At 35.5% G+C, this 23,991-nt stretch overlaps 1 protein-coding gene across 1 annotated transcript in view; it reads left to right on the forward strand.

Annotated features, from left to right (window-relative positions):
• The window catches only part of ELL2 (elongation factor for RNA polymerase II 2), a 68,871-nt gene that overhangs the window by 20,435 nt on the left and 24,445 nt on the right, over window positions 1–23,991 (forward strand). The window contains exons 3-4 of the mRNA XM_079143460.1: window positions 18,526–18,647; window positions 23,076–23,239. Coding sequence (XP_078999586.1) covers window positions 18,526–18,647; window positions 23,076–23,239 — 286 coding nt within the window. The remainder of the gene's footprint in view (window positions 1–18,525; window positions 18,648–23,075; window positions 23,240–23,991) is intronic.

The following is a 23,991-nucleotide window of genomic DNA, read 5'->3' on the forward strand; positions in this document are numbered from 1 at the left end:
TGGCTAGCACCCTGGTTTTGCCAATGGCTGTGTTTAGTAAGTCTGCTCAGAAGGTTGCTGACTAACAGTTACCTTCATAATCTTGGCCCTGAATGCAATTAATACTAGAAGGATGTTAAAATTATATCCATTTATAATGGCAGCTCTGTTTTAACTTTTTAAAATATTTTAGTGGTTGATGTGTAGGTAGCATTTATTTTAATGTTTATATTAAATGACAGCTCTAACCATGTTAATTTACTGAAATTAATAAAGTAAAGTATTGCCTAATTTTTAAAAATGTTTAAATTTGATACACACACACATACACACACACACAAACACACACACACAAACACACACTTTTTTAAAATCTAAGCTAAGGTAAGGGTCTGAACTGCCCCTGGAAATTCATTATCTCAAACAATAAAGGAATCATAGCTTGAAACTACTGTAAATTGACCATCTTCTCTATTTTATGTTAACACCTCTGCCCTCCTTCTCTTTCTGGATAAGGACCAGCCTTTGCATTTCCTACATAAGCAGAAACAGTGAACTAAATTCACCATCCTTGTCTTCATAATATGACCAGGCACCACTACAGGCCTCAAGCAAGATGAGTCCAGGCCAGCCCTGCCTTCAAAGAGTTCAGAATAGCAGAAGATGGGAGGGCAATTGACTATGCTTTGGGTGCCTGAAGAAACTATCTGAGAGTACTTACCACAGCTTTGCACAGGCTTCAGAAAGGGTTATAGCAAGACAGGCCCCCAAAACAGGAGCACAGACAAGGGTGCTCCTCTGTCTGTCCTTCACCAAACCTCATCAACTTGAAAGCAGGGATTGGAACTATGACTGACATCTGAGGATATCACAAACACCATTAAGTACTTAGCAATGAGTTGATTACTGGTTTTATTTATCAAACATTCAGGCACCGTGGTGGACAGTGTAGACAAAGTAAATACAACCTTAAAATGCTAGCTCTTATTTCTACCCAACATTATCTGTTTGTTAAACTCTGCCACTGATGACTGTGTCTTTTTTTTTTTTTCCTCCTCACTAAAAACTAAAACTTGTGAAACCAAGTCATCTCCATTGCAGACAGTATCACTTTAGTAGCACTCATTTATTTAAGCTTGGAAAATAATTTTACCCTTCTAGGTTACCCATGGTTCTTATAGTTAAAATGTCCCTTAAATTGGAAACTTAAGCAATATTTAAATACCTATTAACCTTTTACTAGGCACAGGCCCTGTTCCAGGCATACAAGACTATCTTGCAGGGGCTGGGGATGTGGCTCAGTTGGTAGAGTGCCTGCCTTGCAAGCACAAGGTCCTGGGTTCAATCCCCAGCATTGCAAAAAAAAAAAAAAAAAGACTATCTTGCAAGAGACTTACTTTTAAAAAATTCAAAATTGAAAGCCAGGGAAAAAAATCTTTGTAGAATATGTCCAAGTTCCAAATCTTATTCCAAATAATATTTAATACACACTTAAACCAAAAAAAATTCTGTGTCATTGATTCCAAGGTATCATTTCATTTTTTATTTATTTATTTTTTAACATGTAAGCTCTTTGAACTTAAAAGTAACTCATTATCAGTGACATCTTGGTATTATTTCACAATGTGTCAGTATTTTATATAGTAACACATAAAATTAAATACTTAAAAATAAATTTTCTCACAATTGCTGGTACCTTAGATTCAATGAACAACAGCAATTCAGTATAGTTCCTGTTTGCTGTAGAAAGGTTTTACCTAGAATCTTTTCAGAAGCTTTGTTTGCTGAGCCCAGCCTTGACTGACTTGCTTATTACTAAATAGCTTGATATGTTAGACAATCTGGAGAATTTAAGGGAAAGTATATATATAGTTTAAAAAAAAAAAACTTTATTTGTTTGTTTGTATGTGGTAATGAGGGTTGAACTCAGTGTCTCACATGTGCTAGGCAAGCACTCTCTACCACTGAACTACAACCACAGCCTGGGAAGATATATTTTTATAACTATTCTTGAATTGTGATTTAAACTGGGAAGCACAGACTATGAAACAAAAATGTTCTCAACTTTGTCTTTGAGTCAAAAATGTTTACTTATCAAAGTAACGTGTTTGCAAACAAGTTCAGAGGAAGAGTTTTATTGACTTGCGACTTTGAGAACCCACAGACATGCTTTGAATTTGCCATATCAGGCTAAGAATTTTCAAATTCCTCCATGGTCTTATAATTTGTTCTGTATATAAAATAAATGGAACAAGCACCCATACTATTATTTCATTTATAGATTCCAATTATTGTTCAACAATGACCTTAAAATTCCTTGAATGTTACTACCAAGAACTATGCTAAGCACTTTGCGAATATTATTCTCATTTAATCCTCACAGCAATGCTGTGAAGCAGATACTTCCATTGTGCTGATATGTAAACTATGCTTTCGAAGCTACATTACTTGCTAAAGTTTCTGCAGTATTACTTTTTGGAGTTACATTACGTGTTGAAGGAGACTGCACTCAGATCTAGGCATCTGTTCCCACTGCTGCACTAGTCTACCTTTCCACAATGAGTGTTCAATGAGCATTTTTATTCATTGTCACATTCACATAAACATTTGACTAGCACAGGAAAGAGAGATGGTCATCAAGGCCTCAGAAAAGTAACATTTGAGCTGAGGTTTGGACTACCAGGAGTTGATTGACAAGAAGCAGTATGTGCTTTTCAGGCCTGAGATTCACCATGAGCAAGTAAAGTGACAAAGTGATGTGGGAAATGCCCCTACCTTCTTAAGGAGTTAAAATTTGACCTTGGAGATCAGTGCTTCTTACCTATTTAAGTCTCTCTGGAGGTGTGATGAGATCTGGAAATCTAGAATTTAAAAATTTTCCTGGGCTGGGGAGATAGCTCAGCTGGTAGAGTGCTTGCCTCGCAAGCACAAGGCCCTGAGTTCGATTCCCCAGTACCACAAAAAAAAAAAAAAAATTTCCCCACAGGCTTCCTTATAATATCTGTACTCACTGTCATGAGAATATAAGTGTATATGTGTGTACAAACACGTATACCTCTTCTCAGGAGAAGTTTTGTGACATAAGTTTCTGAGTGAGATCTTTGACCTTTCTAATGAAATAAAACAACTTCTGTAGATGAATGTCTTTCAAACACAATTATAGACAATTTTCATTAAAACAGTTTACTTTGTGATCCTTTACACCTGTAGGTTTGCACGTTCACACTATTATGTTGTCTTTTATTTAAAAGAATCCTGATCAAAATCCACTAAATTAATGTCATGACCTTCCAATAGGTTGCAGTCTATATCTTAGGAAACACTGCAGGAGATCATCATCTATTTTAAAAGTTTTTAATCAGGGAGTGATGTGGCCAGATAGGTAATATAACATGCTTCTCCTATAGCTACCTTTACTTGGTTATTCCTTATATATGGGAAGGATGAAGAAAGAAGAGTTAAGATTAGCTCAGTATTTATTACTTGAGCATTTGGGTGGTTGGTGAGGCCATTATTCATGATTTGAAATAGATGAAAGCAGGTAGAGATAGGAGACATGGGTGTGTTTGGGACATGCTGTGCATGTTCAGGTAACATTCCAAACTTTATTATATCAATATGGAGGTATCCAGGAGGCATTAACCCTGGAGATTTGGAGCAAACGGACTTTTAAGAAGCAACGTCATAGGATATTTTCTAGGGTTTAGTTATTCCTGAATATCCAGTAGTAAGGAAAAAAAAAAAAAAAAAGGTAGATTTACAGATGGATTTTTGATATGAAGCTATATTTAAGAATTTTTTCAACTGTGAAGAATGCTGATTTATGTATAGTATTACTTTTAATTACTAAGAAGCTCCTTTGGCCAAATTTTGTTCACACTAATTAAGAACAATGTTAGGTTAACAGAGACGAACTATGGTATATTCATTCAATGGAAGAGTATACAACAGTAAAAAGCAGTAACATAATTATAGCTCTGCTACATGGCTGTGAAAACTACATATGGTATAACATCGTTTTTATAAAATTTAAGGACAGACAGAACCAAACAGCATATTGTGTAGGTGTTGTATGTGATAAAATCATTAAAATCAAAAACAAATGATAATCAAATAAGTTATAACAGTGGTTACCTCTGGTAGGGAAAGGCAGGCCGAGGAGAAGGGAGAGCAAATGGGTATATATAATGTTACTGCTGACATTCTAGTTATGGAGCCATCAGTTTACAGGTGTTCATTATGTCATCAGTCTTTGTAACTCAAACTATATTTATTTGTGGAATCAAATAATTAAAGCTTGTTCTCATTATTACTAATTTTAAATATAATTTGTCCTCTTCATGAATTAAATGAGAAAAATTTAAATGAGAACATATTTTAATAGGTGTCCAAAAGGTATTTGTTATCTGTATTTCCTAATTGTTCTGTGAACATAAAAGAAATTTTTGGAGATGCCAAATTCAAATATGATGAGAATCTAGAAGAAAGAATGAATATTAAAAGGTTTTTTAAAAAACAGGTTAAAAGAAAGAGTAAAGAAGGCAGGTCTTGAGAATTTATCTATAGCTAGACACCAGCTAAATATCTTACTAGTCAACTACTTGATAGAGGTGCTTTGTCATCTATCAGTGGAGAAAGAAGTTTTCTCCCTGTCTGTAATCTCTCTCCTCAGTGGAAAGAAGGTAAAGGCAGAGTTGCTGCTGTTATCAAGGACATAGGAGGAGAGGCCATTTTCCTGAGTTAACACTTGACAACTTTTAGGAGTGGCATTGTAAAGTGTCGTGAGGAGGAAAATATTCAGCCTGGAAAGGACAGATTAGGGGAATAGAAAAGTTACATTTTAAAAGATGAGGTTCTTAGGGGGTTTGGGGTAACAAAACTCAGAATTCAATAGAGAAACATTGAGAACCAAATTGGAGCCACACCAGTAAGAAGTTGGTAAATAAGCAGCCATAGGAAAAGGGCAGTCTTTTATAATACTTAAAAAGCTTGGAGTCTCTAATAATCACTCAATAAGTTTATGTCAAGGATTATCTTATTTTAGAATGAGACTATAAGGCAGAGCCATATTTATTAATGTAATACCCTACCAATCTAAGAACTTCTTTCTTATGACTGAACTGAATGCTTTTTAGTTTCTTCAGTCTAGTCCTGTTGGTATTCATTCAACTCAGCCTTCATAGATTAGGAAGAAGGTATTTGGGAGTGTTCCATTTCCACTGAATAGTACGATGATGCTGACTTACATTTCCGTAGCTGTCTGGTAGTTATGCACTTGGCCATAAAGGGAAACTTTGTGCTAGGAATGCTTGGTGTTTTGTGTGTGGTTTTTGTTTGTTTGTTTGTTTGTTTTTTAAGGAAGATACTGTTCTGTTCCTTACATAGAGAACTTGAAGAACAGGATAACTATGAATCCATGATTAGTTTTGGTTAAAGTATTACATGTCACAATTTCTGACTCTGTAAGAAAACAGTCTCTTAAGTTCTTTCAAAAATATTGAAGGCAATTAAGTCATGAAGGACCAGTGTCATAGTGATAACCTAAAATATAATTTTTATGCAGCCATTATTGTTTCTGATTGAAGAACAAAGTGAATGAACATTTTAGGAGTATACAAAGTACATATCCATGAATTATGGTGAATAATAGAAATGTCTCCAACAGTGAAAGACAGTTTTTGGATTTCTCCTAGTCTTTTTTTTCATGCTCTCATCTACACTTTAAAATTATAATGGTAGCCTACTGGTTTTTCATTTAGCATAAACCATGAATATTTTCCTACAGTAAAAGTTTCTTTTAAGTAGTTACCTAACATTTCATTGTGCAGATACCCTATAATAACTAAACCCTATTTAGTTTCTATATAATAATAATAGTACTAAGAACATCCTTGTGGATGAATCTTTATTTCCACCTCTAATTATTTCCTTGCAATAAATTCCTAGATGTAGAATTTACTAAATCAAAAAGTATTAATGCTTTTCAAGTTTTCAGTAACTGCCACCAAATTGCCTAGCCATCCCCAGAAAGTTACTGCTACTTTGTTTCCACAGCTCTTTGAAAGTGCTGTCTTTCACGATGCATGTTTTTTAAATTTCAAAGTTAATCATTTGATGTTTACAAACTGACAATATGATACTCTTGATAATATGTGGCATGGGTATAACATTGTGATGTTTTTCAGGATATCGTGAAGTATTGTCAAATGTTTTATTGTTTGCATCTGATATTGCCAGAAGTGGCTTTGATTTTTTTTTTTTCATTTCCTTATATAATTCATGTTTGTCCCAACATAGTGGGGAGAGTTTTTATTTTAGCAATCATAGATACTCTTTGAGATAATTACTTTTCTCTTTTTTTTTTTTTTTTTTGCGGGGGGGGTGGGCAGGTACCAGGGATTGAACTCTGAGCCATCCTCAGCCCTATTTTTTTATTTTATTTAGAGACAGGGGTCTCACTGAGTTGCTTAGCACCTCCCTTTTGCTTAGGCTGGCTTTGAACTCACCATCTTCCTGTCTCAGCCTTCCAAGCTGCTGTGTTTACTTCTCTAATTTTTAAAAATAAGTATGCTACTTATATAACATTTTACATATTTTTGCTGTTTTGACATTTCTCTGTACCAATGTTTATGGTCCTAATAATTTTGTGCTTTTGAATTTCCACCCTCATCTTTACATGCCTGTCTTCTATAAAAGAACACTGCAAACTTCTCAGGAAGCCTGCTGATGTGGATCTCTTTCTTTTTATGGGGCAATGCAGTGAGTTATTGACAAGGGGATAAACTGGTTTACTACCTAATATAGTTCTTTTGTCCTAGAGGGACCTGTGGTATGTGTGCTACCTCTTAGCAGAATTAAATAACTAAATAGAAGATAATCAAGCAGAAGTTCTATGATATGGATTTCCCAAATATAATAATTGCATTAACTGTCCATATGTAAATATTTGTCTCTTCTTCAATAGCATCTTTTTCTCTTATGTGAAGGCATAGATTTGATGGCTTTGCCAACAACCCTGCTATACCGTCCCTAGAAATCTTTTTAGTCTTATATTTCTTACACTCATAAATCAATTTTTCTAAGAGGATTAACAGGCCTTCTTATTTACATCAGACATGCCAAGTGTCTTAGAAGTCAGAGGTATAATCTCTAATTTAGTTCTTGATGTGGTGTGCATGTTGATACCTGTGAAGTCAGAAATGGTTTTACTTTATAGGCCAGAAGAAAATTAGCAAATGAATTGGACTTATAAATAGAATTTTTTTTTTTTTTTTTTTTTTTTTTTTTTTTTAGAATAGACCCTACCACAGGAATGTATTGTCAGAGCAGATATTTGGGAAAAAAAGATCTATGAAAATTAAAATACTGCAGACTTTATTCATTTTTAGGGGTACCTATAGCTTTGGCACAAGCAAAAAAACCCATAAATCTTTTAAAAATTGTTTGTATTTATGAAGATTGAATGCTTTAAAGTCACAAAGTTGTGGTTCCCATGAGAACCCTTAATTCTATTTTCTTTGTTTCTTTGTTTTGTGCCATAGCTAGTATCTGGGGTTCTCTGGAGCTCTGAAGGCAGTGTATTTTTTGTGAATAGGACACTTGGGAAGCAGTGTTTGCTGCCCTGCTAGAGTAGCAGAGCATCTGTGATTTTTGTACAATACCTATTGTTCGTGATTTGGTCTTGTACCTTTTTTCTCTGTACTTTTGAGTTCAGTATGATTAGAAATATTGCTAAATCTTTTTAATTGTTTTTCTAGATAGCTTCTTTTGCTTTCATTGACACTAATACTGAAGCTCAGACCTGGAAGGCTTGTAGCCCCTTATGTAAATGAAAAGGATTCAGAAAAAGTGAAGTCACTTATGATTATCTATAGGGTGCTTGTTACCAGTCTTTGATGATTTGAAAATTTAAAACTCAAACATCACTATGCTTAAGGAAGACATATGTGCTTGTATCAAAGAGATCAGATGGTAGCAGGAGCTCCCCAATGTTGTCCCTGAATCACCAGAGCAAACATGTTTTGGCATAACTATATGCTGAGCCTTATGCCAAGCACCTTAGATAGTTTATCTCTGAACTTCACAACAGTCATATGAGATGGGTAATATCATTATCTACATTTTACTGGGAGGACACTGAGGATTGCTAAGGTTAGTTACTTGCCCAAGTTAATGCAGATGATAGGCTCTGGAACCAGAATGGCAAATGGGGCAGTTCATTCCAGAGTCCATGATCTGGCACACTAGATGTGTTTAGTTTGGGCTGTTCCCTTTCCATCTGTGTGTAAAAGAGAATTTACACTTTTTCTTCTCAAGCCATTAAGGGAGGGTCAACTCAGAAATGAAAATGGCAGGGGATTCAGTTTTAAAGAAAGTATTCTTAAAAGAGAGAGAACAAGTCAGCAGAATGTCATTTCCTATTTTTAGTGTCAGCACTGATTCCCATTAAAAGGTTGCACATGAAGGTATGTGTTTCTGAACATAGTCTTTGGTAATTTTCATTTTAGGTGTGATTGAATATTGCATTTCTTGTTATTGATTCTCCATCTATAATGTAAACCATGGCTTTGTGCCTTTGGTCCCACGGGCTTCTGTGGTGTTACTATAGTGGCTGCCTCAGCAGTCCCAGTCCCTCATCATCCATTCCCTCAACCAGAGCAACTCTGATTCTTTGTAATCCATGGTAGGTTTCCCCATAAGATTTATTTTGAGAATAAAACCAAAATTCTGTATAGTTTAAGTGAGGGAGGGGGAAGTTGAAAATAATTGATGTTGAAAGAATTAAAAGCTAAATGTAATTTCAAATCTACGTGGGAATATTTTTCAGATTTTGTCTATTGTTTTTATAAATTTTTTTATTTGTAGATGGACACAATACCTTTATTTTATTTGTTTTTATATGATCCTAAGGATCAAACCTAGTACCCCACACATGCTACACAAACACTCCACCACTAAGCTACAACCCCAGCCCAGATTTTATCTATTGTTTTTCTTAGTGAATTCATAAGTTATCATGGTAATGTTGATGGGGTTTGGGTGAAACCATGTGTTTTGCAAAATCTGAGGCCTGGGCCACTTTTCAAAACCTCTGTTGATATTAAGAATTCTCACCTGTCAAGTTCTAGTCTCTACCCACAACTGCTACAGGCTGCAGGCACAGATTCTAGACCTGCCTGTGTTTGCTAGTATCATGCAAGACAGGTTTCCTAAAGAATTGAACTCATTATATCATCCTTACACAATTCTTTTGTTCACTATTTACAAAGTTTCTTTTTAAAAAAATAGAGCCCAAGATACCAAAAGTTGCTTCTCTGAAAGAATCTCCTTGTGACAGCTTTCCTCAGGATTCCAGGAGAACAAGAAGAGAAAACAAAATGAAAGTTGCCAGTCATATTTATTTTTTCCTGTAGAACACAGGTTTGAGCTTTATTTCTGAGAAACAAACCTTTGAAAAAATAATTCTGCTTCCTAGCTGACCAGAATTACTAAATTTAGAATTGTTTAGTGTGGTCTCCCCAAGTTCTTTAAAATACGAAGTGGCTTTAAAGAGGCTGAGTCATATTTTCAAATGGAATTTGGTAAAGCCAGAGTTTCTGTTAATATTTTAATAAAGATGAGATACACTTTAAAAAAAAAAAGCATATGATATAAATTTAAGTTCCACAAACCCAGGAATCCACTTGGCCTGGCTTTGGTGACTAAACATAGCACAAGAGAGGTCAGAAACTTTCTCATCCTGATGTTTGTGCCACACAGCAGCAGCTGTGTGGGCTTTCTTCCTCCTTTCATTTTATTTATATTTGCCTCTTCTGGGGAGTCCAGTTTTCCACGACTCTTAAGTAATCTATTTCATTCTTATATTCATTTTTATAAATTCATTTTTGTGAATCACTGGCATAAGGCACATTCTCAATGAATTTAATCTAGTTCCAAGTTTCATCAGATAAGTTCAAAGAATATTTATCAGATGTCTCTTATGCCCCAAATATATATAAAAGTAAGACCGTGGTTCTAACCTCCAAAATAAGTCTAATGGGAGAGACTCATAAATAAGTACTTAGTGTACTGTCTAGTGAAGACAGTAATAAAGGTGAGGGGACTATGGGGGCCCAGAAAAGAGACCTCTAAACCCACCTCACTGGGAAACAAAAAGTTCCCTGAAGGAGGAAAAGGATTCCTGATCAGAATTTTAAATGAAGGATGAGTTAGCAAGAGCTAAAACAAGACATAGGGACCTATACTAGTGTTTTCTGGTACTACTGGCACAGTATTCCTTCTGAAACAAAATACAAGATAGAGAATGAGACCCAGTTAAACTGGTTTAGTAGCAAGTGTGCTAGTCTATTGGGAAAGAACCTTAGATATCCTATTAAAGAACATGAATAATGAAGAGGGAACCATGAAAAAGTAAATGATATTTGGGATTCACATGGTCAAATTGGCATTTTATGAGAACAGTTTTGATCAAAATTGAGTATTAGGGTGTAACAGCTGAATGATTTAGAGGATGGGATTGAAAAGGGTCCAAAATGGAGGCTGAGGGCAAGTTGTTCAAGGCAAGAAGAGGTAATACTGAGCCTAAGCAGAAAATATGGATGAAAACATACACTTAAGGAATAACTTAGGAGGAAAAAGCATCCGGGCTTATGATGATTTAGATGTTGAAGGGGCTGGGTGGTGTGAGAGAGAGGAGTCAAAGTCAACTCCTCAGGTTGTCAGTAACCTCAGTCACTGAATGAATGGTGGTTTATTAACTAGTAGGTAGACTATGAAGGTCAGGAGTGGTTTTAAGGATCAGATGATAGTTTAGTTCATTTTTATACCAGCATTGATTCTGTGTGGGGAAGCATGGGTTTACATTTTTGGAAGTATCTGGTTAATAAAACAAAATGAAATGCAATTTTATGATAAGAGACACTTAATTCCAATGGCCACCAAAGAGACCCTTGTGCTTAGCCCAGTGATGACTACATTTTGAACAAACTACTGGCTCTCTTCTTCCAAAAGCTACTTTTGCATTTGCCTCACTTTTGCATTCATTTTTAAACAGAAGATTTCATTTTCTCCTGCTCCATGGGCCATACAATTTTTCCCCAATACAGTATCTCTAGTATCTGTTATTTGCATCTTTCCCCTGCCAAAAACTGTCATCCCCCTTTTTTCCTGGAAATACTCAACTACCAACCAACTCACACCCAGCCACCTGGTTTCTTCTAAATAATTTTTAGCCATGAAGCTATAAAATGAGTCATAACAAAACTCACTTTGAAGCTCCCTTTTAGCTGGTGAAACCAACATTGGTCAATTGTTTTTTAAAAATAAAAAGTGTGTTCAGCTAACTAATAGATTCAGTTACATTAAGGGACTCATCATCACATCCAAGATCTATTCATTCATTCTATCTCATATGTTTATGTAAAAAATGCATGTCTGTTTACACACACAAACAATTGGCAAAACACCTTGCAGTCCTCTTTTACTTCTCTCCTTTATACTTCATATTTAATATGTCTAGGAATTCTGCTGTCTCTAACTGAAAAATATATCCATTTCTGCCTATTTCTGGACCTAACCATTATCTTATGTCTGGATTTCTATTACACATGCGTGACAATGGCAGGGATTTTCATTATTTTTATTCATTTATATATCACAGAAATTTAAATGTTGCCCAGCACAGTAGCACTTGGTTAGTATTTGTAGAATAAGTAAATTAATTGAATCAATCAGTTAATCAACATCACCTCATCTGACACACCAGAAGGCTGGCTTCATGTTAATTGAGTAATTATATTCAGAGAACCAACAAGTACTCGGCAGTTTCTTCAGTTTCAGATATATAGCAATTTGGGTGTGTTTGATTTTTAAAAATGAGTACTTGACTTCCAGAGATGCTATTGCTTACTTGTAATTTCAATTAAAATTAGTTTTGAAATATTGCCACCCATGTTTTCTCCAAAAGGTTCATAAATTTCAGAGAATACATTAGAATGAGTATACTGTTCTAAGGAATCATTTTTCCAATAAGTCTGGATTCTACCAAAAACAGTAGCTCAGTATTGGGCTGTTCTACTCCCCAATCCAAAACTACTTAAGAAATTCTAATATTGGATTTTGCAGAGCTATACGAAGAACAACAAGGAAAGCTATTTTGTTTTACTTTTTTTTTTTTTCTTGCTTTATAAATCTTACTACAGGGGAAGAACGCAAAGAAATAAATGGACTTATTTTGTCCTGAATTATTTATGTTAATTGCTACATGAACTGAATTTTTTGGGATAACTGCCAATATTTCTCTTTGTGTTAGATGAAGTTGGCATTTTGGACTACTCTCATCCAAGTGTCTTTCATATGAAATTTCAGATGCCGAAACACATGCTAGGAAGTATGTGTTGGAATCTCTCTACCTCCCACCCTTCTTATCACCAGAAATACTTCGCCCTTACTGATGTCTCTAATACTTAACTTTTTCTATTGCTGGTGAAGGATGCCCTCTCCTTCCTACTCCTCCCCCAGCATTTGTTTGCACATCTGGGCTGATCTGAGAGGTTTTTATTTTCCTTCCCTAAACCTATAATGTTGGTTGGGCCTTAAATATTATAACTGCAGCTCTAGTTTAAAAAATAGGACTTGTGGCTTTCAGGTTGAGGTTTCTATTTTCTGTTCTGATTCTAGATTATCTATTCTGGACCTACCGTGTACAGTCTGAATAGTACATGCAAATATACTTTTCTAGCTAAACTGTATTTTCTATATTGTTAGGAAATTAGAATCATCAAGAATCTGGAAAGAATTTGAGTACAACAGAGAATTCTAGTGTTTAAATGTTTGTAGAAAACTATATATATATGTATGTATATATGTGTATATATATGTGTATGTATATGTATGATATGTATATATGTATGTATATATGATATGTATATAGTCAAATGATAGATAAATAAGCCAAACAATTTTAAGAGACAAGCTGACTTCCTAAGATACTGGAGGGTTGTAGGAGATGGGGTTTATACAAATTGGGAAAAACTTCTCAGTTGAAAGGACCTACAGCAAAGAAAGTCATTTTGTTTAACCTGGCATTTCCCAAATTTATTTGAGGGTAGAATTCTCTTTTTACATAGGAAACTTTTCAGCTTGCTTTGGAAATGTTGGTGGAAAGAAAGCATACACTTCAGTTCTAGTCTTGGCTTAAGACATTAATCCACATTTCATTCATTCAACAAATATGTATTGAGTGACTACTTTGTGCCATGTACTATTGGAGATGCTGGCAACATATTCAGGGAACACAATAGACAAAGGCCTCTGTCTTTGCAGAGCTTATATTCAGAGAGGGAAGAAAGACCATAAACATAATATGTGGTTATTACAGTAATGAGTGTTTTGGGCAACCATGGAGCAAGGTAAGGGGACTAAGAGAGAGTCTAGGGATTGCAATTTAAAATATGGACATAACCTCTAGCAAAGTCACTGAGCCTCTTTGTCCCCAACTTATAAAATGAAGAAGTTAAACTAGATGAATTTGGCTCTCCTGTTCCTATAGGTCTGCTTTAAGACCAGGAATTATCATATCAAACCATGAATGGTATGGCTGGTTCATGAGTATGTTATTGAAAACATTTATTTTGTTATTAAAGCTCATAGAATTGCTGCTGGAAGAACTCTGTCATTTCATTCATTTGTAATATTCACTAAATAACAAAAAAAAATGGGAGAAGAAATACTGCTGACCCTATTTTTAATCTAGAGTATACCTCCAATCCAATATTGAGTATTATTTGATTTAAGGGTAGGAAACCTCTACAGGAAAGGAACCGACTGCTTTTAAGCAGATATTAGTGTATACCTATGCAAAAGTTGCAGCAGCTTGCACATTGCACTTCTGCCCTGGATCCTTATGTAAATAGCAGGTCTGTGACTTGATGTTGAAATGACCTTTCAGACAGTATTCCATTGCCACATGCCTGAGCTTGTATCTAAGAATAATTAGAAGCTTTGACTTATACATCTTGGTATACGGTATACAGTGTTTATGTTAATTATAAATGTCTGAAAGTTTCCTGAAACTTTTTCTTTGTAGCTTTTTATCGAAGACAGACTAGTGTTTGGGAGGAAGATTGTGGATTGTGGTCCTAAGCCTTTGATTTTCAGTCTCTCATTTTTGGAACAAACATTAAAATCTGCTCTTTCAGTTACCCAGACAGGGAGATATGGTTTTATATTCTTCAGCTTGAATAAGAAACTGTTTGTAATCAGGCTATCTTTAATACTTTCTAAATAATATTTTCTTCTTAAGGTACCCATTAGATACAAAGTTTATTTATACCAAATCTAAGTATGTCTTCGAGAGCAAAATGGATATACAAAATAAAACTGTGTTTACAGCTAATAAGACTGCATAACACTTTGGCCCACTCAGGAGAGCAAGCCACTCAACCTATGGGAAAAGCAGGTGATAGGGCAGGTGAGGGAGAGGAGTCTTCAAAACTAAACTAGGGGGATGTCAGAGTAGATCAGAGCCTGTGAGACTGTTGAAGGGTACACTAGGTATCTTGAGACATCTAATCCAGAGCATTTTGGATACCTACAATGTTCAGAGGAACTTGTGGATATGCATCTGTGATGTCCTCTGAGATATATGGGAGCCTGTTCCACAGCTTGTGTAGATAGTTCTTTCTTCCAAATGATCATAAAGCACGTTCTAAAGAACTGCCCTTCGAACTTATGGACTACAGGGATGGGAAAGTGAAAATGTACTGTTAGGGTGGACCTAGGATCAGCTTTTGGGAAATGGGCTAAATACCATGGGAAATCAATTTCAAGGTCTGATTTAGAAATAGTCTTGGAAGAACATCCCTTGGTGAAATATAGGAACGTCTCAATTTTAGGTATTTTAGGCTTTTCCAATGGGTCAGTGGGAGTGTCTTTAGATTTAAGGACTCGTGATTTACTTGAAACTTTTAGGTAACTTTTAAGTCTTATAACTTCCAGTAAGAAGAAAATGAAAAATACATGAGCCATATTTAAAGAATATTTAGCCATTCTATGGCTCATGTGTGCTTCGTATTTGCTTTTCAATTTCCTCTGATTGGAAGTTATAGAACTGGAATAAATATCTCAAGTTAAACTGGCCTCTTTCATTTGAAGTAAAATGGGCATTTTCAGAAGTCAATGAAGTCAGAATTTTTACTTTTCTAAGGGACTGATGTCTAATCCTTTATGTCTAATTCAAAATCTCCTAGCCTCAGCCTTTCTGACATTCGTACTGGATAACTATGTGTTATTGGGGCTGTGCTGTGCACTGTAAGGTGTTGGGAGTACTCTGACCTCCTACTAAATGCCAATAACATCCTCTCAGACCAAATATCCAAATTGCCCCTTCTGAAGAGCTGCTGTTCGAACCTATGTATATCAAAAACTTCAGAACACTTAAATGGTTACATAGCATGGGCTGTATATATCCCCCAAAATGTTTCTTTTTAGTCTGACTTTTTCCTTTTCTGGTCATGATAACATTTTTAGATGTATGTAGCTCTTTCCTATTCAAGAGGCTTTTTAAAAATGAGAATATAAAAATTCCTTGTGTCTACCATCAGGCCAGATCTTAATATGTTGAGAAATGTACTTCATACAAGATATGTTTGTGATAGAACTCTCCACATTTACAAAAGACTCTAATTGCCTGTGTGTTAGTTAAAAACAAAAATAAAATGAAAAATGTTTAGTAAGATCATTCACCATAAAAAATATAAATGTGACTTAAGTTTGGAAGATTGGGCTGTTTGGAGGATAAAAAAGGAAAAATCTAAATTGCTTAATGTAAAGATTTGTTAAGAACTTTTCTGTAACTGGTCAATAGACATCTGAGCTAAAAGACTCTAGTAATTAAAAGTTTTCAGTGAAAGAATAATGCAAGTTTGTAGAATTTTAGCACAGATTTCAGTCATTCTTTAAAAAAATAGAAAAAAAATTAAGGTTCTACTTTTTAAATTTTTTTTCTTTTAGTTGTAAATGGACACAATACCTTTATTTTATTTTTTCTTCCTTCCTTCCTTCCTTCCTTCCTTCCTTCCTTCCTTTCTTTCTTTCTTTATTTATTTATTTATTTTTATGTGATGCTGAGGATTGAATCCACTGCCTAACACTTGCTAGGCAAGTGCTCCGCCACTGAGCTATAACCCTAGCCCCTTTAAGGTTCTACTCTTTAAAAATGCAGCTTAGAATTTCCCAAATGGGGTGACCTTCCTTACTTTGATGGATAAAGTGTTGCTGTATTCCCCCAACCTGAGCTTCACAAAAGAAAAAACCTTCCACCTAAACTGAGTCCAAAGTCTGACATGGAGATGAGACCTCAACCACTGTGAAAATTTCCCCAATTAGATTCTGCAGATTGAGGCAGATCATTGTGGGGAAGATAGATGAAGTTCAGGGAGTCAGGGTGTGTAGGGGATTTCAACTGTCCACACCTTTCCTACCTGTCTGCCCCTCTCCAGGTCTTAGGAGGCTCTAGGGATATAGAGCATATCCCTTCTTGACCAATGGTATTTCCCTGTTCTCAGGAAAACCCAAACATGTATCATTGAGAGCTGTTACGTCAGCATAGAGATGGACTTCAAGTTCTCTTTTGTTTGACACAGTATTCCTTTGGCTCCCACTTTTCCGCTGCTGTAGGATCAAGATGTTGCCAGTGTGGGTGCAGACTAGATGTGGAGTTTGCACACCCAGTAAGACAGCCAAATGAGTACCTACAGACAGTACATTAAGACTTATTCACAAAGTTACAGCGTTTTAGAACTGGGGGAAATTGGAGGAATTAAATAGTGATTGTAGGGCCCCCAAACATATTATAGACTAGATAATAAATGTAGAGACTTATTACTCAGGAATTTGGTTAATTTAAAATAGGGAGAGAAAGATAGTTTTAAGTCCTAGATAATGGAGATGCTATGGATTATTACCTTATTCTCAGCATCTTCAATAAAACTTGACCTTTTAAACTCTATGTGAGTCTTTGAATTTCCTTTGGAAAGATTGGTTTCTTGGTCTTACTTCATCCTCTTCCTCACTCATTCCTTCAACAAATATTTCTTGCCTGTCTAGTATGTGCCACATAGTACACACTGTCTCCCTTCTTACCTTTCTTTACTTTTTTCTGGAAGGTTAGAGATGGTAGCTCCATGACTTTCTTGTAGGTCAAAGTTTGTGACTTTTTAGATGGGTTAAGTCAGAGATTACAGGGAGTTCTCTATAAGGGCAGGGACCATACATGTTTGTGCTCACTAGCACATTCATAAGTTGTCATATACCTGGTAGCCAGTTGTTAGCTCTTCTTCTTTATCTTCCAATTATGGAAAGTACAGATTTTGAGATTCTTCTGAGTATTAATCTGAGTATTATAAAACACTTAAACCCTCACTACTTATCGCCTAAATTACTAAGACTCTTTGTGTTTGGGGGCTGGAGAGTGGGAAGTATACTTTACATACTTGCCAGTGAACCCTCTTTTTAAGAATCAGCTAACACCAGGGAAGCCTCTGCAGATGCTTGAAATGGGTGAAGCAGTTGAAAGATAGGAAGAATATTCTAACTTGTTCACACAGGTTTTTTTGTTTTGTTTTGTTTTGTTTTATCTCTTACCATATTACAAAAAATGTACAGGGCCTTGATGATATAGAGAAATACTGTTCCTTTGCTTATGGGTTTTCCCATCTAGTAGGAAAACCAACCTTGAGCACGACCACAGAAAACACATCTGCAGGTTCCACATAGTTGCCTGGGGCCCAGCCAGGGAGTGGCCTGCAGAATCTTCTCTGTAGACTGCTGACCCTGTTGTGTAAACATGGTGATGAATCAGGGAGTCGTGGGGCAGGGAGAAACGCCCTAGCTGCATTTTTGACTTTAAATGTAATTATGATATGAACCTTGTGCTGCTAGTTATTCTTCTTCAAGTAGCAAGTATTAAAATGAGGGGCTGGGGAGGTAGCTCAGTTGGTAGAGTGCTTGCTTTGTAAGCCCATGGCCCTGGGTTCAATCCCCAGCACCACAAAAAAAAAAAAAAAAAATGAAAAAGAAAAAAGAATTAAAATGAAGCATGTTTTTATTAAGAAAGCAAAATATCGGGTATGGACTATATGTCAGAGACTATTTAAATATCTAGAACTCATTCATGGGAGCACATAGCAAAGACAAAACTTGTGAGGCTCAAAGGAGGAAGAGCTTTTTAGCAAACTCACTAATATAGCTTCCATATGAACTATAATCATTTGCTAATTTGAAATGAAGAGTTCCTCTTATAAGCTAATTACTAAGCAGATGTGATTACAGATATGTAAGAGTAGAAAATGGAAATAAGAATGTGGTGAATTATAGCCATGCCTATCAGACTCCTTGAATTAATTATTTGATCATTTAAATGCTATAAAGATATATATCAGGGGGATTATAAATGATTCATTTGAAAAACCCAGTAAGTCAATTATACACTCTTCTCTGGCAAATTTATAATTTGAGGTGTTTTTCTCCCCCTCCTCCCCCTTTTAGCTTGTCAAAATTCCCAAAAGTGATCCCCTCAATGAAGTACATAACTTTAACTTCTATTTGTCAAATGTGGGCAAAGACAACCCTCAGGGCAGCTTTGACTGCATCCAGCAAACATTCTCCAGGTAAGTACTTTTCAAAGTATATTGATGGGAAAATTTTTATTTAAGAGAGTTTTAAAAAACTAAATATATATTAGTCTTCCATAAATATTTATAGAATTGAATTGCAGAGCTCATTTATTTAAAGTATTAAGCACCTACTATACACTTAAAATTATATTAGTCACTGGAATATAATCACAAAAATTCTTAGATTCTTGCCTTGGGGAAGGGTGGCTTTTAAGGTGAAAAAAGATGTTACCTTATAAAATAAGGGGGTTTTAAATAAAAGATAATTTTGAAGATTTTTTTTATAAAGGTTTTATTCATTACATTTAAGTAAGAGACTGTATTCAGTGTTTATACTCAGTACAACAGGCTCTTTTCCTAATTAAAAAAATAAATTAAAAATGGAGAGAGGAAGACAGGAATGCATACCCATCTCAGGATACCATGAAGCCCTTATCTGCTTAGATCTTCTGGAAACAATAAGCTACTTGTTTCACTTTGCTTTGCTTTGGTTGTTCCTGATTCAAGAATGGGTCTTTGGGCAGGGGGAAGTTTTCCTGCTCCTCCACAGAGACAAGGATGTTTGGGGTACTGTCCTTTCCTTGGGATGTGAGGCTTTAACAATGACCCACATGGCCAGTGTCAGTCCATACTTGTGGCTCATCTGTGCAGTACTTGAACGTGTGTAAGTGCTTGCTGTCCATGCAGAAATGAAGAAAAGTTGTGACTGAAGCAGGAACAGGAGGCAGAGATACAAAATAAGGCATGTTACTAAAAGAGTTCTAAATTTCTCTTCTCATTTAAGGTGACTAAATCTTTTTTTTTTTAAACTTTAATCTTCTGCTTTCCCTGAATATATATTAATTTTTTACTTTCTGAAAATTACTTCACCCTAAACATATTTTTGGTATCAATTGCATGAATTATAGATCATTTTAGCCTTTTCTGCACTGTTCAATTCAGCGGCTACATGTAGCTATTTGCATTTCAATTGGTAAAAATGAGGGTGAGGTAAAATTTACATTTTCATTGTTCATTCTTACTGAATGCATTTTACCAGCTCAAAAACCACATGTGACTATCCTAGAGGACAGCATAGATACAGAACATTTCTACCACTGCACAAAGTTCTGTGTGACAGCAAAATGACAGTATAGTATCACCAAGTACAAGGGTCCTGTCACAGTGGGATCATGTAAGTCAGCCCCTTCACTTAATAGGTAGCTATCCAAGGCACATAGCTCATTAGTAAGTGACTAGACAAAAGGGAAACGAAGTCCTAACTTCCAGTGCAGTATTCTTTAGACACCACAGGTCACACTAGATTCATTGTGGTGCCATCACCTGTGATGCTTGTATTTTATTAAAATAGGACATTTTGACATCAGATTGAACTGTGTCCCCTTAGAATTATGATTAAGGAATTTAATCCCCTCTTCAAAACCAGTCATACATAAAAAGTAATATGGTGTCACCCTTAGATCATAAATAACCCTTCATGTTTACTCCTTCTTGTTTGGAGAAGGATTTAAGGTCACTTATAACTAACCATGATGCAGCAAAAGAACAGAAACAGTTGTAAGAAAATTGGAGCATATTAGTATCCCTTCAGTGATTCAAGGTACATTATAAAATGATGTGCTATGAAAATAAATTGAAATCCCACTGTGAAAATAAATACCCAAACTCACTTCTCAGACTAGAACCAAACTTATCCATAATATGGCTCCATCCTTTCTATTTAATTTTTTCCCATGCATCTTCTCTCTCCCACAATAGTGCAAGCTCTTCATGTGTCCTTTTTCTAGTTTCTTAGTGCCAGCCAGGTTCAAAATAAATGCCCAGCAAGTTGATGTTCAACAAATATATATTAACTATTCTCTTTCCTGTACTATTTGTTAAGCCTTCCAAACCTCACTTTTCTCATACACAAAATGGAGATCTCATAGTCTAAATTACCTTTCAAAAACTCCTTAAATCTTCCTATTCACAAACTTAGTGAAAATACATAGTTTGGAGCAGGAAGCAGTGAACTAAACCAAAGAATGACGAACAGAACATTTATACACATATGTTTAAGTGTCTAAATTTTCAAGGTATCTCAGTTAAGAAGGGACCAGTGAAGAATTCTATCTAGAAGACCCCCTGGCCTGCAGGGATTGGCACCTTTTTGTTTTCACATAAAAATCTGTTTGACATTGAACGGTTTAAGCAGTAATTTAATTATGATTGTCAATAGGTTCAGCTTACTTTATGTGAATTACTTAGCATGTAACGGGGAGAGATGTTAAAATACAAATTTCCTGCCACCAGATCTTCAGTTTCCACTCTCTCTTCCCCCTCCATCCTGCTTCCCTTGAGGGTTTTACCTCCTTGTCCTCTTTCACTGGTTTTTCTGCAAACACACTCAAGTCTGTCCTACTAAAAGAGGAAATGAAAAGCAAAAACAACCTCCCTATATTTACTTCTTGACCCAAATTCTGGCTTCAGTCCCTACTATTCTGCTAAAACATCCCCCAAGAGGGCTGTGACCTCCTTGGCCCTAAAGCCAATAGATACTTCCAGGTTCCTTATTATTCTGACTTATGGCTAGCATTTCATTTCACACTGTTGACTACTGCTGTTTGAAGTACTGTGTTACAGTGGCTTCCACAATATAGTACTCTTCTGATTTCCCTCTCCATCTATGCTTTTTCAGTCTCATGTACTCTTTTTTTTCCCTTGTTGCTTAAATATTAATGTTCTTCACAGTTGGTTCTCTCCTGAAACCTCTTCTCTCATTCCTTCTAAGTCACTATCTTCAACACTGAATTCATTTCTCTTCCAGTGCTATCCCTAACCTGTCCTTCTTTTTGTAATCAGTTTCTCAGTAAAGAGAAGCTCTATATACCAAGTAATCTGGCATGATCTGTAATGTCTCCCTCTCTTGAATCGCTGACCAAGTCCTGTCCATCCTGTCTTCTCACTATCTCGGGACACTTGCTACCCTTCTGCATTTTCCCTGCCCTACTCTGATTCAGGCCATCACCTCCTACCCGTAACCAGTTCTTCAGTAGCCTCTAAATGGTCTCAGCTTTCACTCTTGCATCCTCCTTGCTCCCCATCTATTCTCCATCCACATTGATCTTCCTATAATACAAATGAGACATTTTCTGTTTTCAGCTTCTGTTGTTCTTAGGATAAGTCCAAAATCCATAAATGACCCCCAAAGCCCTAAGTGACCTATTTCTCATTCTCTCTTCAGTGTCATCTCTAATTGTCCTTTCTAGCTCTCTGTGGTCAAACTGAAAGCCTTCATGTTTGCCTTGGCACTGGTTGGTTTATTCTCCTAGAACACTTTTGTCCTTCGTCCCCCTTGTCCAGTCATCTTTGTAATCTCCCCTAGGCAGTCCAAGTGAAATGCCTACTCCCTGGAATTTTTCACACTGTGTTGTAATTTCCAGTTTGCTTATCCTTGTCATCCATTAGAGAGCTTCTTGAATGAAGGACCATATTTGTCGAGTCCTTGTCACAGACTCTGTGCCTCTAGTGTTGCCTGGCAATAAATATTTACGAGATGAATGAACTAATTTTTTTAAATAGCATTTGTAAAGAGTTGTTAGCAATTTGTAAAATTTTTATCAACCCTTATTTCTTAGCATCATAGCAAAGTTTTTTCCAATTCACTTTGGAAACAAAGGATCAGAGTTAGAGTGTTATTTTTATTACTTTTATAGTCCAATTTGTAGTATTTTCTTTTAAAACACTAGTTATAACTATTCCCAAGATTCCCCTAGTATTAGCATATTACTTTGAAACAAATCCATCTTGGTCAATGTTAATATTTGTGATTGTTCCAATAAGTATTTTTTTAATATTTCTACCAAAAATAATTTTCCCTGTATTTTCCTTAATATTTGTTATATAGAGATTTAACAAAGTGGCAAATGCAAATTCTACAAATTTGGGGGAACTTTAGACTAATAATGCAAAAGTAAGCTCTAATGTTAGCCTTAAAACTAATACTGTATTAAGAATAAAAAGAATTATAGTATGTTTCATCCAATCAACTCTAAAGCATGCGCATTATAGTTCAAATAAAAGTAAATTTTAAACCTTTCTCATGTTGGTGGTAGGTAATTTTAAAAATAGTTGATTATTAAATGAAAGTAGAACTTTAGGACTCTGGTCTTTAGTCCAAATAGTTTTTGTTTTAAAAAATTCATGGATTTGGTCTGTGAGAGCTCATTTTACTCATTCTGTATAGAACATGGGGGAAAAATGTGATATAAATGAAAAAGAGGAACGAATATTTTAAATAATTTTTACATTTAAAATCAATATTAGTTATTTTAGAATTGCAAATTTATTTGGACTGCTGTTGTTGGGATAATACAAATCTTGCTTGTCTTTATTGTGTAAAATGAGGGTCATCTCTAACAAAGCCACTGTCTTACTTGACAGCTCTGGAGCCTCCCAGCTCAATTGCCTGGGATTTATACAAGATAAAATTACAGTGTGTGCAACAAACGACTCATATCAGATGACACGAGAAAGAATGACCCAGGCAGAGGAGGAATCCCGCAACCGAAGCACAAAAGTTATCAAACCCGGTGGACCATATGTAGGTTTGTATAGATATCTTTCTTCTTCTTGCTGATTGATTGGAGTAATTCAAGATCACTGTAGGTAAATGTGGGTAATATTAACTTAATGAAAACACAAACTGGTTTTCAGAACACTTTGTATAACATGGTCCAAAAAAAGGTCATATTTTTTTTGTTTTTTTCAGACTGCTGGCAAGTTGAATAACATTTTAAAGTTTTTATGACTTTACTAAATCTGGAATCCTCTGTTGCCTATTTATTATTATTTTACAATACTGGGATCTGGTCATGAGGTTGTTACAGTGGTACCGTTGTATTTTCTTTGTCATTGGGTGATGTAATTTCTATTATGGACAGTATAGTTCTTGTTTTGCACTTTTGTAGTGTTTTGTTTTTGGTTTTGTTTTTGTTTTTACAGTAAAACTATTTTGAACTTCTGAGTTGATAACCTCACTGTTGCAGATTTTTCTTGTATTTCCAGAGGATCTTTACACAACAAGGAATTTTTATTACAAGACTATATGATGTGCTCATGGCAAAGCGTTATAGCAAAGCATTAGGGTGATGACTCTTTGGTACCACAATTATGATCCTCATCCTCATCTACCCATTAATTAAGGGACTGTCCCATGCCTATCGTCTTTATCATTAGCTCACTCAAATGTGCATCAGATTGAAGGGAAGTAAGACCAGATCAGCAAGATGAGTCTTCTTTATGAGCAGTGCCCTGAACAACTAAGGAGTCGATTCACAGTGACTATTAACAGTAATAG

The sequence above is a fragment of the Sciurus vulgaris genome, assembly GCF_902686455.1.
Source record: "Sciurus vulgaris genome assembly, chromosome: 6".
Classification (NCBI taxonomy): Eukaryota; Metazoa; Chordata; class Mammalia; order Rodentia; family Sciuridae; genus Sciurus; species Sciurus vulgaris.